Source organism: Epinephelus lanceolatus, chromosome 19 (assembly GCF_041903045.1).
Source record: "Epinephelus lanceolatus isolate andai-2023 chromosome 19, ASM4190304v1, whole genome shotgun sequence".
Lineage (NCBI taxonomy): Eukaryota > Metazoa > Chordata > Actinopteri > Perciformes > Serranidae > Epinephelus > Epinephelus lanceolatus.
The window spans coordinates 27,355,079-27,372,414 of record NC_135752.1 but is presented as its reverse complement, the minus strand read 5'-3'; the positions used below and the strand labels follow the sequence as shown (position 1 = coordinate 27,372,414).

The 17,336-nt window shown below is 40.0% G+C and overlaps 1 protein-coding gene across 13 annotated transcripts in view; it reads right to left on the bottom strand.

Annotated features, from left to right (window-relative positions):
• Positions 1–17,336, bottom strand: part of tcf4 (transcription factor 4) — a 305,044-nt gene that overhangs the window by 225,345 nt on the left and 62,363 nt on the right. For all 13 annotated transcript variants that reach the window (XM_033646555.2, XM_033646557.2, XM_033646554.2 and 10 more), the window contains 2 exons: positions 3,974–4,029; positions 3,341–3,419 (listed from right to left, as the gene is read on the bottom strand). In XM_033646555.2, the coding sequence (XP_033502446.1) occupies positions 3,341–3,419; positions 3,974–4,029 (135 nt within the window). The remainder of the gene's footprint in view (positions 1–3,340; positions 3,420–3,973; positions 4,030–17,336) is intronic.

The window sequence follows — 17,336 nt, the reverse complement described above, 5'->3', positions numbered from 1 at the left end:
GCTTTATATCAGCACATTACACTGATATCTAAACCAAACATCACAGTAGGCTATGACATAATTCATCCAACTAAAGTAGATCCCAGTATACACTGCACAGTGATTTACTATGTTCTGTAGTTTTTTTGCACAAATAAGACACGGATTAGTTAAATAGTAAAAGAGTCTATAAACCAACAAATGTACATTAATTAAAACAAAAACAGGGCAACTGAATGCTTCCATTCACATGGCAGGTATCGAATAAAGCAGCATAAAAAGGTATCAAATGAAATACTGTATTGGTATTGGTATCGCTTTAAAAGCCCAAACACACTAAGCCAACATCAAAGAACAACCGAAAAACCATATTCACCCTGCACAAGTGAACAATAACAAAAACAATGGTTTCAGCAAAAGAGATCAATGGCTTTAACATAATCTTACCTTATATAACAAGTTTGTTTCAATCTCACACCCTCATGACTTCAGCCAATTGTTTACTTTCCTCACTTCCATTTCTCTTCTGTTGCATTGAGCTGAACTGCTAATCAGAGTGATTTTATCCACCAACATCCCCAACACTAATTTTACATGCTGAATCACCTGGAAAAAAAGCCATCGAGGGCCAACAGTGTAGGACACACTGCAAAAACTAAAGTGCCCAATGACCTGACATTAACCAGTGGCTGACCCCCAGCTTGGTGTGTCAGTGCATTAAGGGTTTTGGTATTGGTACTGGTAGCATATTTACCCAGCCCAACCAACCAACCATTTAGCAACACCGTAATGACCAATAATGCTCTAGCAACTACTACAACTTATTGAAAATCCATTTCAACCTTTAAGCCACGACATAGTACCCACCTATCCACAGCCTCCCAACTGACTCAACCAACCTGTCTGAGTAACTTTTGTCTGGTTTGAGAGGGTAACATCTTTTTTTCATAATGTTCTTTATCTCAGCGGCCTCAGGCTGTCAACACTGGTGAAAGTCAAGGCTGTGCATCAAGTAAAAACTTAATGAATATTTTCTCCTCACCCATTTGTGTGGCCAACGTTTGTAGAAAGTAGTAAAGTTGGGTCACTCTCTGGCACTTAGAACAAACCATCACTGATATCAATGAAAGCTCTGTGGTTTTAGCACTGATACCCAAACGCTACATTTTCCATCAGGGCGCACAAGAAAAGAGGAAAAGCCAACAGACACAGGAGACAATGTGATTTACCCAGATCAGAACAGTCACAGGTAGAAAGTGAAGAGGATGTGCGTGTGTGTGTTCCATATCCCTGGCTGTCTCTGTCTCTTAGTGTTATCATTATCAAAGTAAATTGCGGCTCCCGTGTGCCAGATGAAGAATACAATATTTCCATTTCTGACTCTGCGTCGCCTCTTCCCTCTCTGCCTCTGCAGCTACATACCATAATCACAACACTGTCACAACACATCGCACATACTATGGATCATTCCAGCAGAGAGGCACAAATCTGAAGTTTTGCATTTCTTTTCTTTTGTTTTATTTTATTTATTTAATTCATAATCCGCAGTGTGGATTCACAAGTAAGTAGACTGTCACAAGAATTAGCTACATTTCTAAGATTAGATTTTTTTTGTTTGTTTTACTTTGTTTGAATTTGTTTCAGCTGATCCGAGTTAGAACAAGGTACTTTTCAAAGAGAAACTCACTTTACATGTGTTAGCACAAATGAAAACTTTCTTCTAAAACCCAAAGTTTTGTAAATTTAATAAAAAATCTTATGGACTGTGCCTTTTTCCCTGATTCAGTCTTTCAGTCTAGAACTGTTTGATGCTATAAAGAAAGGGGGTAGACGTCATGATGACAGCTGTATGTGTCAATCAGTGTGCTTGCAGTTGGACGGACAGGTGTATGGGCTGTAACTCCACACTGCAGAGATCGCTATGCAGATTCTAGCTCTAAATGACGTCACCGGCATAAGATTGCAATGGTTGTATCCAGGATGTACTGGCGTCATTTTTGTACCAAGGGAGGAAGTGGAGACACTTTGTTCATCTTTACAAAGCCTTCACTGAAGAGTTAAGGTTTTTTTTAGCAGCTGGTACACTTTAGCAATGGTATGAGATGCGCTGGGCTGGGGCATTTTTTGATGCTCTGAACAACTGCTACAGTATGAATAGCGAGGGAGTATGCATAGGGTGGATGGGAGACGAGGTGGATGGGCCCAACAAGCACAGGACTTTGACCCATGAGTACGCTGTTTGTGTCCCATGCGAAACTAAAAGTCATTCGACTTACGTTAAAAATAATGCAGTGTGTAGCATAATACGAAGTTACATTACATTAGTAACAGACATATTTTAAGCCAAACCATCTTGGTTTTTTTAACCCTAACCATGTACTTCTGTTGCCCAAACCTTGAAAGTAAACCTTAAAACTATTTTTTTTTTTTTTAACCATAGTTTACTTTGAAACGGGACTTTGTGCATTCATTTTCTGTAACATGCAAATTCCGCACAGAAGGACTCCACCACCCTGGGGCTCGAACGGAAACCCTCTTGCTGTGAGGCGACAATGCTAACCAAACAAACTTACATCTTCGTTTTTTTTGGAACCTTAACCACATACTTCTGTTGCCTAAACCTTGAAAATAAACCTTAAAACACACAAAAGTGAAAATGTGTTTGTTCTTGTCAAGGTGTCCACAAACTTTTAGCCTTAGACTGTATCCACAACTATGGTCCCATTACTGGCTGGTAGCAGTCTTTACATCTCTCTCAAAACACACATCTAAAATACCACACAATTCCCCCAACAAATACTTAGACACAACTGCATTTACTCTTGTGGCTTCAGAATGAAGGGTTCAAGATCATGTGTTTCACAAGAGAAAGAGTGAAAAACCAACAAATGACAGGAAGAGAGCAGGTAGAGCCAGAGAGCTGAGAGCTGACGTCTTCCATATTTGATGCATCCAGTCAAAGGTAATTAAGCTGTGAGTGTGTGTGTGTGTGTGTGTGTGTGTGTGTGAGTGAGAGAGAGGCAGATTATCTGTGTCAGTGGCCATTTGCTCACAACTGGCGCCGCATCGGAGAGAGCCAGAGGCAGAGAGCATCATGGGTAAATGAGCACACACTGCCTAGCGTTTTCCACACAGCGGGCCGAGGGAGAGAGAGAAATTGCATGCCAGATGACCTGTCTCCTCCAGTGTACGATAGTGTTTCACTAATTCTCTGCACACACACACTCTCTGACACACACACACACCATCAGATCAAAACCCAGCAAAGCAGTGAATCCAAACTTTTTTTTGTAAAATAATGCAACAACCATACATACACACACACACACACACACACACACACATACAGTCTGTGGTGTACCTGTTAGCCTGCTGGAGTTGGTGTACGGAGGTGAGAGGCTGTCATGTGACGCCATGTACTGCGACCCATCTGCATAACTCTGGAAAGAGACAGACAACATTTATATTTTTTTATTATATGTACTTTTCATGACTGTTAGCAGCAGCAGAAGTTATTATAATAATAATTTCAACAGTACAGGCAACAGCATATGAGTAGTAGTACTATCTGCGGTGATATTAGTACTAACGGTAGTAAGACACGGCCTCATCTGAAATGCGACGACGCAGACCTCCTGTCTATTTTTGTAAGCTGAAACCATTTCCCTCAGTGGAGAAAAAGCTTTTACTTACTATAGTTTAAAGACAATAGAATCAACTAAACTTAACAGCACAGAAACCAAGCTGCTGACTAGTGTTTTGGAGGTGTAACTGCAGAGTGACACAGACACACCACCGCATCATAGCAAGTATAAATGCTCACAATGGCGTAGATTCGGCATAGAGCTGACACTAAGCTGACTACTACTCAGCATGTAGTAGCAGTTCTAATGGTAGTATTGGCAATAATAGTAACATTAAAAATGCTAAAAGCAATTGCATTTAACAGTAATTACGGTAAAGAAAATATAATAGTAGAGTTGTTGTTATCTACCTTGGAAGAACGACTTCCACTCGCCCATGACCCTGCGCCCGTTCTCTCCTCCATATCTGCAAGAAGAGAAAAAGAGAGAAATTTAAATAACAAGAAACACATAGCTAAAAAGTTTAGGAAAGTAGAACTGAGACGTTATAATCCAAAGTAAGAAAGAAAGTAATTTTTTGCAATACAGTTTGGGAAAATAAGAGATCCTGAAAATTCAGTTCGTTTATGTAATGCAAGAAGTTTATACTTCAAGGATGAAGAAGTATGAAGATACAATACTGTCATCATCAATACTAAAAAATAAAAGTAAAAAATTCTCCCTTTTAACAAAAGGAGGGAATACAAAAATCCATCTTGCAATTATTGTACTTGATGTTTCAAACCAGTTTTTTATTTATCATATAATGCTTACTGAGAGGCTGCTGAAGTAAACATATTTAGTCCTCAGATCCACATTTTAATCACTCAAACAATCATGTGAGCGATCACCACTTTCATTACATCACTTCCAACACTTAACACTACATATAATATTACTGTGCAGTGTCTATAATCAACTACTGCAGAGTAGATCATTCTCTCTCCACTCTCCATGTCATTAAACATTATTGATTATGATTGTGGAGCCTTTAATGTGTCTTTGTTTAATGTAATGGTCCTTTAAGCCTTCTGCCAACAAATAATCCTCCCCTCTCATTACACTGCATCCATCATGTCATATCTGTCGAAGGTCAGCCTGATGCCTGAGAGGTCACGGGTCACCTGGTAATGGTACTGGATGGAAAGTCAGGGGATCACTGAAGTTATTACAATTAATTCTGAGGGGGACATGAATGTCTGTACAAAACGAATGGCAATCCCTCCAATACAGACATTTCACTAAAACGCATAGGTGTTAACCTCATGGTGGCGCTAGAGGACAACTCAGGGGATCACGAAAGTCAGTAGGCTTCATCCTTGGGGGCAATGAATGTCAGTATTCAACTGCATGTCAATAGTTGTTAAGATATTTCAGTCAGGACCATAATGGTGGATTGACTGGCATATTTAACCACAACCAACCTAAGCTTAATAAACACAGTAATACAGTTCAGTGCTCTTACAACAAGAGTAAAGATCTGGAAGGACAAATTACAAAATGTGTGACTTTGACACAGGATCCAGCAAATCACATCCTCCTACATCTCCAATCCATTTGCCAGAAGAAAATGTGGGTACTATACATTTCTGTAAACCACCAATTTGTTACATTTGCATGTTTTACACCCATCATATCAACATTTCAAAAGTGATGTAGTGTATAAGTTGACTTTGTCATTGGGAGGTGGACTGGATGATGGATGGTGTGTCACCAGACCTACAAACAACAAAATCGGTCGTGATTTAGCAAGTCATTTCAGTTTCTCCAGCAGCTTTTTGGGCACTAAACTTGGTTGCTTTTTAGCAGCCTATTGGAAATAGCATCAAGAAAAGCTGTTGCTTTTACCAAGACATTGTTGCGTTTCCTGCTGGGAAAGTGGTACAAAATGCGATTATTCTTTCTAGAGACAGTGCTGCTTTTCAAGAAAGGTTTGTGCCATCAAAACCAGGTATTCTGAGCCAAAACATGATCTTTTTCTAGCCATAATCATATGGTTTTTGTGCCTAAACCTAGCCACACATTAACCACAACGTTGTTGAAACGTAAAGTTTCTGCTACATAATAACAGACAAATCTAAAGTACTAGTGGTCAGCACAAATACCAACATCTATTCTGGCAGTTGGGTTGACATCTACTACCAACAATGACCACAATCTTTTCTTGACCAGAACAAAGTGGTTTTAGTTTTCAAAACTTTCATTAATGACAGTGGTGGCTGATAAGAAAAGAGCCATATGAATCCTTTTTGTACGAGCCATATGATGATTTCTTTAACCTTTATTTAACCAGGAAGTGCCATTGAGATGGAAAATCCCTTTTACAAGAGAGACCTGGGCAAGGTAGCAGCCAATCAGAACACATTCAAAATGCAACCAATACAACATATAACATAAAAATCCACTATGAAACAACTATTCAAACACAGTGGCCTCTTAAGGAAAACAAGCACGTCTCCGTCACCACAATCTTTATGATGCCCCAGTTTTCCCCAGATCAATTAAAACCTACAGTGCATTATAAAGCAACCACTTGGAGGAGCGTAGCTGGTAACTACCAGAGCTGACACACAGAAGGGTGCAAAGGTAAGCTGTAAGTTTGCCCAATATCACTTTATAGATAAAAATAGACCAGTGCTGTTGTCTGTGAGTGGTCAATGACCAACCCACCAAATCATAAAGTTAAACTGGACGCACAAAAGTCCAAACACACACTGCCATCAACAGAGAAAGACAGGAAGGGATGTGTTTTGTACATGACAGGTAGATCAGTTCATCCAGGTCGACTGAAATGTGCAAACACAGCTCTTGCTTACAGCACACACACACACACACACACACACACACACACACACACACACACACGCTCACACACACACACGCTCGCAGTCGTCTCATGTATTGTAGTGCTCAAATCTCTCCTCAATAGGCTCTCCATTGTGTCAGTGTGTGTATAGTGAGCAGCTTACATTCATTGTCGAGTCATTTGGAATGTCAGCTTATCTGTGTTTGAGTGTGTGTGTGTGTGTGTGTGTGTGTGTGTTGACGTTAGTACAATAGAAATAAACTGGTTCAGTTACAAAAAGCCTTTTGGAGTCAAACCAAAAGTCGTTCATCAACACTAGCTTTGGGCTGCATATCTGTAGACAATAATATAATACAATAGAATGCACAGAACATAATTTTAGCAGGATTAATGAAGATTACGCAAAAACATTTGATGGTAAATTGGATTTCAGAAACATATATTTAAACAGCAGTAACGCATACCTCACAGTCATTTGGGTTGATAGAAGAGAAATCTAATATCCAGGCGGATTGTTAAAAAGAATCAGCTGATGAACACCTGAGTTTCAGGAACACACACTTGAACGGCGCACTTGACAAGTAATTTTAAAATCTAGGGAACACGCATAAGATTACGTGGATTCAGGGATTAAACACTTAATCAGATGGATTTAGATGACCAGACGTATTTAGGCTGCAGACAGTTGATCAATTAAACTCATGAAACACACTTAATCATTTAGCTTCAGGGAACACCTACTTGATCAGTTAGCTTTAGGGAACATCCACTTGATCATCTATCTTGAGGGAACATCCACTTGATCAGTTAGCTTTAGGGAACATACACTTGATCAGTTGGCTTAAGGGAACATACATTTGATCAGTTAGCTTCAGAGAGCATGCACTTGGTCAGCTAGCTTTAGGGAACATCCACTTGATCAATTAGCTTTAGGGAGCATGCACTTGATCAGCTAGCTTTAGGGAGCATACACTTGATCATTTAGCTTTAGGGACATCCACTTGATCAGCTAGCTTTAGGGAACATCCACTTGATCAGTTAGCTTAAGGGAGCATGCACTTGATCAGTTAGCTTTAGGGAACATACACTTGATCAGCTGGCTTTCGGGAACATACACTTGATCAGTTGGCTTAAGGGAACATACATTTGATCAGTTAGCTTCAGGGAGCATGCACTTGGTCAGCTAGCTTTAGGGAACATCCACTTGATCAATTAGCTTTAAGGAGCATGCACTTGATCAGCTAGCTTTAGGGAGCATACACTTGATCATTTAGCTTTAGGGACATCCACTTGATCAGCTAGCTTTAGGGAACATCCACTTGATCAGTTAGCTTAAGGGAGCATGCACTTGATCCACTAGCTTTAGGGAACATCCACTTGATCAGTTAGCTTAAGGGAGCATGCACTTGATCCACTAGCTTTAGGGAGCATACACTTGATCATTTAGCTTTAGGAACATCCACTTGATCAGCTAGCTTTAGGGAACATCCACTTGATCAATTAGCTTTAGGAACATCCACTTGATTGGCTAGCTTTAGGGAACACCTACTTGATCAGTTCGCTTTAGGGACATACACTTGGTCAGTTAGCTTGAGGGAACAACATACACTTGATCAGTTCGCTTTAGGGGCATACACTTGGTCAGTAAGCTTGAGGGAACATACACTTAATCAGTTAGCTTTAGGGAACATACACTTGATTAGTAAGCTTAAGTGAACATACACTTGATCAGTGGGATTTAGGAAACAGGCACTTGAATAGGGGATTCTGGAAAAACACCCTAGATTTATTTGGTTTAGGGAACACAGACCTGGGTAGATAGATTTAGGGAACAAATGTCATGATCAGCCTGATATTAACATTCAAAAATCAAAAAAAAAAAAAAAATGGAGTACTCTAGTAATGAATGAATTGGTTCTAAATATCACTATCAAAACCAAAGTTTTGGCATTTTGAGAAATAGAGCCCCTTAAGCTGATCAATATGTTCTAATATAATTTGAATATTCAAAATAAAAATACATTTTGGTGGGTTTGTATTTTATCATACTCTGGATGTGTTACATTTACACATACTGTACTCTTTACAACACTTTGGCAACACATATGTTTTTGTCCTGCAAATAACGTCTGTCTAAAAACAGGAGAGGAGAAGAGAGGGAAGGAAAATGAAATAAAAGTCAAGCAGGGGAGTTTAATGATGGCTGGTCCAGATGCAAGAGGAGTGGAAGTGAAGGTGGGGAGAAAGAGGATGAGGAGGGCAGCAATTAAAGGAAGCATCCTTCAGTACTGAAAAGTAAGAGGAGGAGAGAGATTGAAAGAGAGGGAGGAGAGGAAGAGGAGGAGGAGGGAGAAATACATCTTGGTGTGCAGGAGTTAAGAGACGTGGAGGAGGAGGAGAGAAGGAGGAGAGAAGGAGGCGTCCATGTGTCCTGCACCTGATAAGGCCTCCGATTGAGGGCTATAAATTACACCAGAGAGAGAATTTACACACAAGCAGGAAAACACACTCTTAAAAGCACACATACACACATCTCTCTCTCCCTCTCTCTCTCAAGCACACACACACTCTCACACACACACGTACACACACACATGCACAGTGCAGGTCATCTATCATCAGTTAATGAACTTAGACTGACAGACAGCTCCATGTCTCTCACACTGATCCTATTAAGACCTGCTTGACACAAAACAGAGTCCTATTAATACAGTTACCCTGTGTGTGTGTGTGTGTGTGTGTGTGTGTGTGTGTGAGTGAGTGCGTGCGTGCGATCACTGAGGACAAAAACAGGCCTGTAACTGAGTATGACCATTGAGCCGCTCTTTGTATTATTATAAATGAGATGTTTGTGTGTGTGTGTGTGTGTTCAGTGAAGCTTGTCTATGAAGACAGAAAAAAAAACAGGAATTGTATTCGTTATTCTGCTGGTACAGTGCAAAGGCAGATATCTCATCTCACTGTTGGTCGAGGAGAACAAACATAACATTTTCTCCTGAGGGGAAGGGGACACCAAAGGTGATGCCAAAAGTATTGTAACTATTACTGTTCTATTAGATTCCTCGTGATGCAGATTTTAGTGCGGACAAAAACATTATGGTGTTTCAGAAAAAATGTTTCAAGTGTCATCCTGTCAGACTTCTTCCTTCAACACCTGCAGGCATATTGTACAATAGGATGTGTGATTTGATCATAGCTCTGTGTTTCCCTTATTATTTTACAAACTTACAACTTTTTTAATGCCAAAAAATAAAAAAAGATCAAATGTCCAATCATTCATAAATCTGTGTGGCACTGTTCTAAAACATAATTTATGTGCATGTACCGGAGCACAGGAGAGGAGAAACAGTTGAAGTAAACATTACTTTAGTCCACGACAACTTGTTACATAAAGTTAAATAAAAACGAGTTTCCAAAAACTAAAGATTTACAGACATCAATCGCTACGGGTGCTTTCAGACCCAGAGTTGTCTTGCTTTGGTCTGAATTGGGGACTAATTTTGCTCCAAAGTTGTATAATTGCCTAGAGTTGGTTCGTGTTCTCACGGCAGCATTTACAAGCGGACCAGATCAAATGCCTTGTGTGAGAAAGCTGCTCTTGATTGGTCAGAATTTCCATGTGGGAAAAATCCAGGAAGTAAACAAAATGTTGAAGAAGAGTACACTTGCAAGATAAATGTGACACTTTCTAATGTCACAATGGAGGGACAACTACGCAGGTTGATTTTAGCGCTGCTCATTGTGGACTATATTGCTGTCATTGTTCATTTTAGTCAAACCATACAGTTTGAAAACGAGGCGCGGCTCCAACTAGAAAACAATGTTTTGATGCATTGGATGTGCTGAATGTGTATATTAAGGCAGTACAGGAGGAGGCGCACATTAATAATCCTCCAGGACGGTAACATGCTCATGTTTAACCCAAACAATGTGTCATGTGACTGCAGTTGGTTTGGATCGAGGTTGGAACACGTTCTCACCACAAACGAACCGCACCAGAGTTCGTTTGTAACCAGACCAAGACCACCTCTTCAAGAAGGTCTCGGCACGGTTGTTTTGGTGTGCACCCGAGTGCGATTGCTGTGTTCACACCTGCCCAAATTAACTGCACTTATGGGGCAAAGAAACTTGGGTTCGATGTAACCAAACCAAACAGGGCAGGTGTGAAAGCAACCTACAATTTGAATGTTTTGGAATTCATTTTATAATATCAAACATATTCCTCTCTCTCAGATGAAAAGCAAGAAAGGAAGAGAGACACAGAGAGAAGAAGGGAAAAGAGTCTCTACTAACAGTGACAATGAGAGTGTCGGCTGACTTAAATGAACAGGGCCAATGTGGGTTAAATGAATGGGCATTGACAGGACTGCGTAATATATCTTTGGCGTATAAAATAACTGTGTCCTAACTGCACTGCATTCTTTAATCTTTGATAATCTGGTTATGGGTCACACACATCTCTTGTCCGTGTCCAGGTGCCATCTCACTTCCTTTTCCCTCGAGGGATGTTGGGCAGTGGACCAAACCACTGTGACGCATAATCTATTGAAACATAAAAATGCAACATAATTACGTCTGTAATTATCACAAGTTCTTTCAATGCAGTTATTCTAGTTGTGTTTACCTCCACGATTATTCCCTTTTTAGTGATAAACTGCCAAAACAATGCCAAAATTCTCACTTTCTCATTCACCTGATGACGCACATAAGGTGTTTACTGTGGTTACCACATGATATTGCAAAATATCATAGATAACTTCCTTGATAGTTCCAATCACCAAGAGATGAAACCAACAGTAGTTTATCCTTGAAAATCCTGCTAAAATCACATATCGATCCTACACAAAATCCTGTAACTGTTTGGTATAACTTTCATGTCACAATTCATCACAAAGTCCTACAGAAACTGAAGCCCATCTTTTGAAGCAGTCTCAGCCAGTTTCTTCGGTCTGCACCAGAGCTTTCAGACAGCCACAGAGTTCATTTGAATTGTGTGACACTTAATATACCAGGTGACTGGATACACAAGCAATGAGCTTCTCTTCACTGACAAGAAATTCAGACCAAAAACAAAAGACTCTTTGGGTTTCTGTGAAGCCAATCACCAAGACAAATATCACTCTACAATCAATCACACACTGGCTGCTGGAAAATGTCATTTAACTGTTTGAGAGATGGTGTTACCTGCAACAGATATTCACCATGAAGACTGTTCTTTTTTCCACCATGATGTTGTGTATGCAAGGTAACGTGAAAGCATGTTGAAAACCTTCACAAACACACACACATACACACACACACACACGATGATGGTAATAAATGGTCTCTGATTGACAGAAATGAGGACAGTGGTCATGCTGCGAGAACATCAAGTGTGTGTGTATGTGTGTGTGTGTGTGCACCTGTGAGAGCTCTATAGCCCCACTGTTCTCATCTGGTCCCCAACCAAAGTCTATAATTAACCGTAGGCCTTCCCCATCCCCCCAACAACACACACACATCACAGCGTGTGGTGATCAGAAGAGGCTCTGACAGTCATCAGACCTGTTTAGGTATTTTTTTAATTCTTCAAATCTGACACGCTCACTCAAACATTTCCTGTTTACTGAAATGTTCCTGAAAATTAAAAACGTAATTGTCTATATTCATACCGTTTTGAATGAAAATTATCATCAGAAGTCGACATATGGGCCTCGGCTTTGTATAAAGACCCAATGAAACACAATAGATAAATCACAATAATGGTAAAAGATAAATAAATACATAAAAAAGAGCTCTGTGTGAGTGGTGATATTAAAAACATTTTGTTTCTACACAAGATGAAACAGAGACTCTGGTGGTTTTCTAACCTTCATATTCACTGGAGATACCCTGAAGACTCTTTTTCAGCCAAACTCAACTGCGTAAATCAAACAGATTTACACCTTCCCAACTGGGAACATTTCAGACACTACATCTCCCATGAAAACGACCACAGCCATAATGAGCTATAACAGCCTTGAAGACAACATTTATTGGAAATGACTTGAGACTTAACTGAGCTGTACGTCCAAATGAAAATCAAACCAAACTCTCTGGCATTTTTTTTTTTTTTTTTTTTTTAGCTTCTGAAAAGTGAAGTGTAAATTTCCTGTTGGTTTGGAACAAGTGGATGCCAGCAGGTCTCAATGTTCAAGTCAGACATGATGCGCTTCAAGCTGCTGTTCCTCTAATGCTGCGCTGAGAAAAAAAAAAAATCAGACTTTGCTGTTATCATTTTCTCCTCAGGGAGTTTGCTCACAGTTTTTATAAGGTGTTTAAGGCCGCAACTAATGATTACATTTTCATTATTAAATTAGCTGCCAATTACTTTCTTGATTAATTGTTTAGTCTGTAAAATGTCAAAACAGGTTGTAAGCCTCCGCCAACCAGTCAAGTTGCAGTTTACATCCATGTCTGTTGAGACTTATAGGTTGCAATGACAGCTGTCAATGCTTCAAATATGGACGTTGCTGCAAAGAAGCCACAAATCATAAGATGTGGATGCTTCATGCACAACTTTAACCTGGCAGCATAGAAGATCAATACAATCAGCACAGTTTCAAACACCCAAGATTAGTGTCACCCTTTCAGTATCTGACCAAATGTCTCCCCTCCTAGTCCTGAGTAATGATGTTGAATAATGTTTTTTTTTATGCAGGATTACACTTGGGCGTCAGCTCTATGCAGAGTTTACGCACGTGGCCTCCACTGTTGTGAGCATTTATACTTGTGCGGTGGTGTGTCTGTGTCACTCTGCAGTTACACCTCCAAAACACTAGTTGGCTGCGGGGTTTCCTGTAAAATGCTGTAAATTGTAGTTGATTCTAAACACACATTAAACATGGCTTAATAGAAACAATTTCAGACACAAGTACATAAATAACTTGCAGCATTCACAGACAAAGCACCTGTCTTTATCTGGACATATTTTCCCCACAAATACAACGTGCTAATGTTTTTAGCACAAGCCTATGGCATTTACATTGTATAAATTAGCCTAGCGGCTGGCGGACTTTTCCTCTACTCATATGAAGCCAGGGACAACAGCAACATTTAACAAAGGTAATGTCATATAATTTGGTTCCATTACAACTCACAAGGCTCACTGACAAAACAACAGTCATATACTAAACACATTGCCCAAAGAAATATAACATGCTAACGTTATTAGCACAACCCTATGGCATTTTACATTGGATAAATTAGCCTAGCAACTAGCAGAGATTTTCTCTACCCCTGTGAAGCCAGGATGAATCACACACAAGACTAATAATGCTATTTTTGTGGAGGCTTTATTGTCTTGACAATTTATTGTCTCTTATCTGTGAAATTAAAGTAAATAAAAGCTTTGTTTCCACTGAGGGAAATGGTTTCAGCTTACAAAAACAGACAGGAGGTCTGTGTCACAGCAATGTATTCGACGCAGAAGTATAAATCCTGCATTACGCAGAGCATTATGATGTCATAGTGAAGTTGACCTTTTGGATATAAAATGTCATCACTTTGATATTTTATCCTATTAGACTTCTGTGTGAAATTTCATAATCAATGTATAAATTCTTGAGTTAGGCTATAGCAAAAAAAAAAAAAAAAAAAAAAGTGTGGTCACAGTGATCTATGACCACCAAAAACTAATCAGGTCATCCTTGAGTCCAGGTGGACGTTTGTGCCAAATTTGAAGATATTACCTTGAGGTGTTCTTGAAGTATTGTGTTCACTAGAATGAGAAACATGGACCTGAGAACATGATGCCTCCGGCCTCAGCTGTCATTGGCGCAGAGGCATTAAAAAGTACTTCACAATTCACAGGCAGAAACACTTCCCAATAATTTTCAGGTGATCAACTAATCAATGAATGGACAAATTGTTCCAGCTCTAAATGTGTTAATGTGTCACTACCAGAAGGCCAAACCCGGTTTATCAGCATACTCATCCTACAACACAGTGACACAGACCTGGTTGAAATTGGTAAAATATCCTTTTAAGTAATTCAGTTTCAACTACCACTTTAATGTTTTTCAGTGGTTCAGCTTGAAGCTCAACTTAATCTCCTTTAATAGCTTCCACTTCAACTTCTTTCAGTTTCAACTACCAATTTAAGTACTCATGTACTTCAATTTAACTTCAAATACAACTTAATTTCCTTTCATATCTTCGACTTCAGCTGTCAATGTGATTAAATGTGTTTCAAAAACTCCAAAGACTCAATATGTTGAGAACCTGAAACCATTTCATATGGTTCAACCCAAACTCTTATTTTCAAAACATCCCTTCAGAAACCAGTGGCTGACATAACAGTCACCCCGGCCATACTGTCTACAAGAGAGGAAAAAAAGCACAAGACGAATTGTGAAGCTAGCACGACTAGTGAAAGCCATATGGACAAAGACAGAGAGGAAGACGAGACAAAGAAAAAGAGTCACCTACAGAAACTCAAACTGCATCAACTGAAATCGAAAAAGAAACAGACGTCAAAACCTGGCCTAATTCTCACTTAAATCAATCTGTAGAAAACCAACCTTTACACGCACATGGAAAATATTAAGTAACAGCATCCAAAGGCATGAAACCTGACCACAAGATCAACATTATGAAAAGTAGGAACAAAGACCCACGCGTGAATTAGCATAAGTATTTACATGTCAAATTGTGCAAACCACAACCTACAGATCTGACGTTCTATGAGCTGAAAAAAGAAGTGAATACAAGACAGGAGGAGCAGTGGCACCCTCGGAATATAATTACACAAGTGGCCAGATGAGGTGACATCTTTGGATGGCACATCAAAACCAAATGCCATAACTGAATTTTAGGAATCTGACAATGCTGTTGAAGTGTAAAGGCTAGTTGAAAACTATGTCAATACTGGTGTCTTAGCTATACATTTAATTTTCCAGTTATCTGATGGTCATATACTAATACAGGTACAGTTAACATTTTGAGTTCCACAACAATCCTGTTTTAATGTTATGCATCTGTATTTACATGTGTGTTAGGTGATTTATTCTTCTTAAAATAGGCTGTTTGTCCTTTTTCTTAAAAAGACAAATATACAGCTTTAATTTGAAGGAGGGCAATGACTGTGAGGAACAAAACATTAACTGGGAACATGCCTCCTCAAGTTTAGGGGAGAATCATGGATACCCATAAAACGCATTTTCATTCAGATATCTACAGGTGAGAGTTCAAGGGACCCCTTTGAAAATGGCCTTGACGGTTGTTCCCTCATGAAATATAGCCTAACTTTGAAGCATTATTTAACCCCATCCCTATAAGCTATGCCAACATACACTTGCCAGCCACTTTATTAGGTACACATGTTCAAATGCTTGTTAACACAAATAGCTAATCAGCCAATCATGTGGCAGCAACTCAATGCATTTAGGCATGTAGACATGGTCAAGACGACCTGCTGAAGTTCAAACTGAGCATCAGAATTGGGAAGAAAGGTGATTTAAGTGACTTTCAACCTGGCATGGTTGTTGGTGCCAGATGGGTCTTTCAGAAACTGATCTACTGGGATTTTCACACACAACCATCTCTAGGGTTCCAGTGAGCGGCAGTTCTCTGGGTGAAAATGCCTTGTTGATGCCAGAGGTCAGAGGAGAATGGCCAGACTGGTTCAAGATGATAGAAAGGCAACAGTAACTCAAATAACCACTGGTTACAACCAAGGTCTGCAGAAAACCATCTCTGAACCAACAACACGTCCAACCTTGAAGCAGATGGGCTACAGCAGCAGAAGACCACACCAGGTGCCACTCCTGTCAGCTAACAACAGGAAACTGAGGCTACAATTCACACAGGCTCACCAAAACTGGACAATAGAAGATTGGAAAAACGTTGCCTGGTCTGATGAGTCTGGATTTCTGCTGCCACATTCAGATGGTAGGCTCAGAATTTGGTGTAAACAACATGAAAGCATGGATCCATCCTACCTTGTATCGACGGTTCAGGCTGCTGGTGGTGGTGTAATGGTGTGGGGGATATTTTCTTGGCACACTTTGGGCCCCTTAGTACCAACTGAGCATGGTTTAAACACCACAGCCTACCTGAGTATTGTTGCTGACCGTGTCCATCCCTTTATGACCACAGTGTACCCATCTTCTGATGGCTACTTCCAGCAGGATAACGCACCATGTCACAAAGCTCAAATCATCTCAAACTGGTTTCTTGAACATGACAATGAGTTCACTGTACTCCAATGGCCTCCACAGTCACCAGATCTCAATCCAATAGAGCACCTTTGGGATGTGGTGGAATGGGAGATTCACATCATGGATGTGCAGCCGACAAATCTGCAGCATCTGTGTGATGCTATCATGTCAACATGGACCAAAATCTCTGAGAAATGTTTCCAGCACCTTGTTGAATCTATGCCACCAAGAATTAAGGCAGTTCTGAAGGCAAAAGGGGACCCAGTACTAGCAAGGTGTACCTAATAAAGTGGCCTGTGAGTGCAGTTGGTACCAATGGGTGCCTTAGGTTGTTTAGTATCAAAAGATAGCACTAGCTTAAAACGATTGACAGCAATTGAGTCAAGGTGGCCATGGCCCCTACTTGGGGGTGTTGCTGTAGAGGAGGGAGAAGGAAATGAGATTAGAGGAAACAAGAGGAGAGGAGGGAAGAGGTAAGGAGAGGAAACAAGGACAGCAGAGTAAATAAAAAGAGGAAGAGGAAAGGTGAGACAACAAGAACAGCAGGAACTAAAGAGTGAAGTGATAAGGACAGGATACAAGAAGAACGTGAATGAGACAAGGAGGGAAGAGAAGTGATGAGGAGAGGAGACAAGAAAAGCTGAAAACACAAAGCAAAGAGACGACTTGTTGAATGTTTAAAAAAAAACAACTTTTTTAAATGTGCTGTATTATAAAACCAAAGACAAAGGGTGACATAAGAGCTGAGTG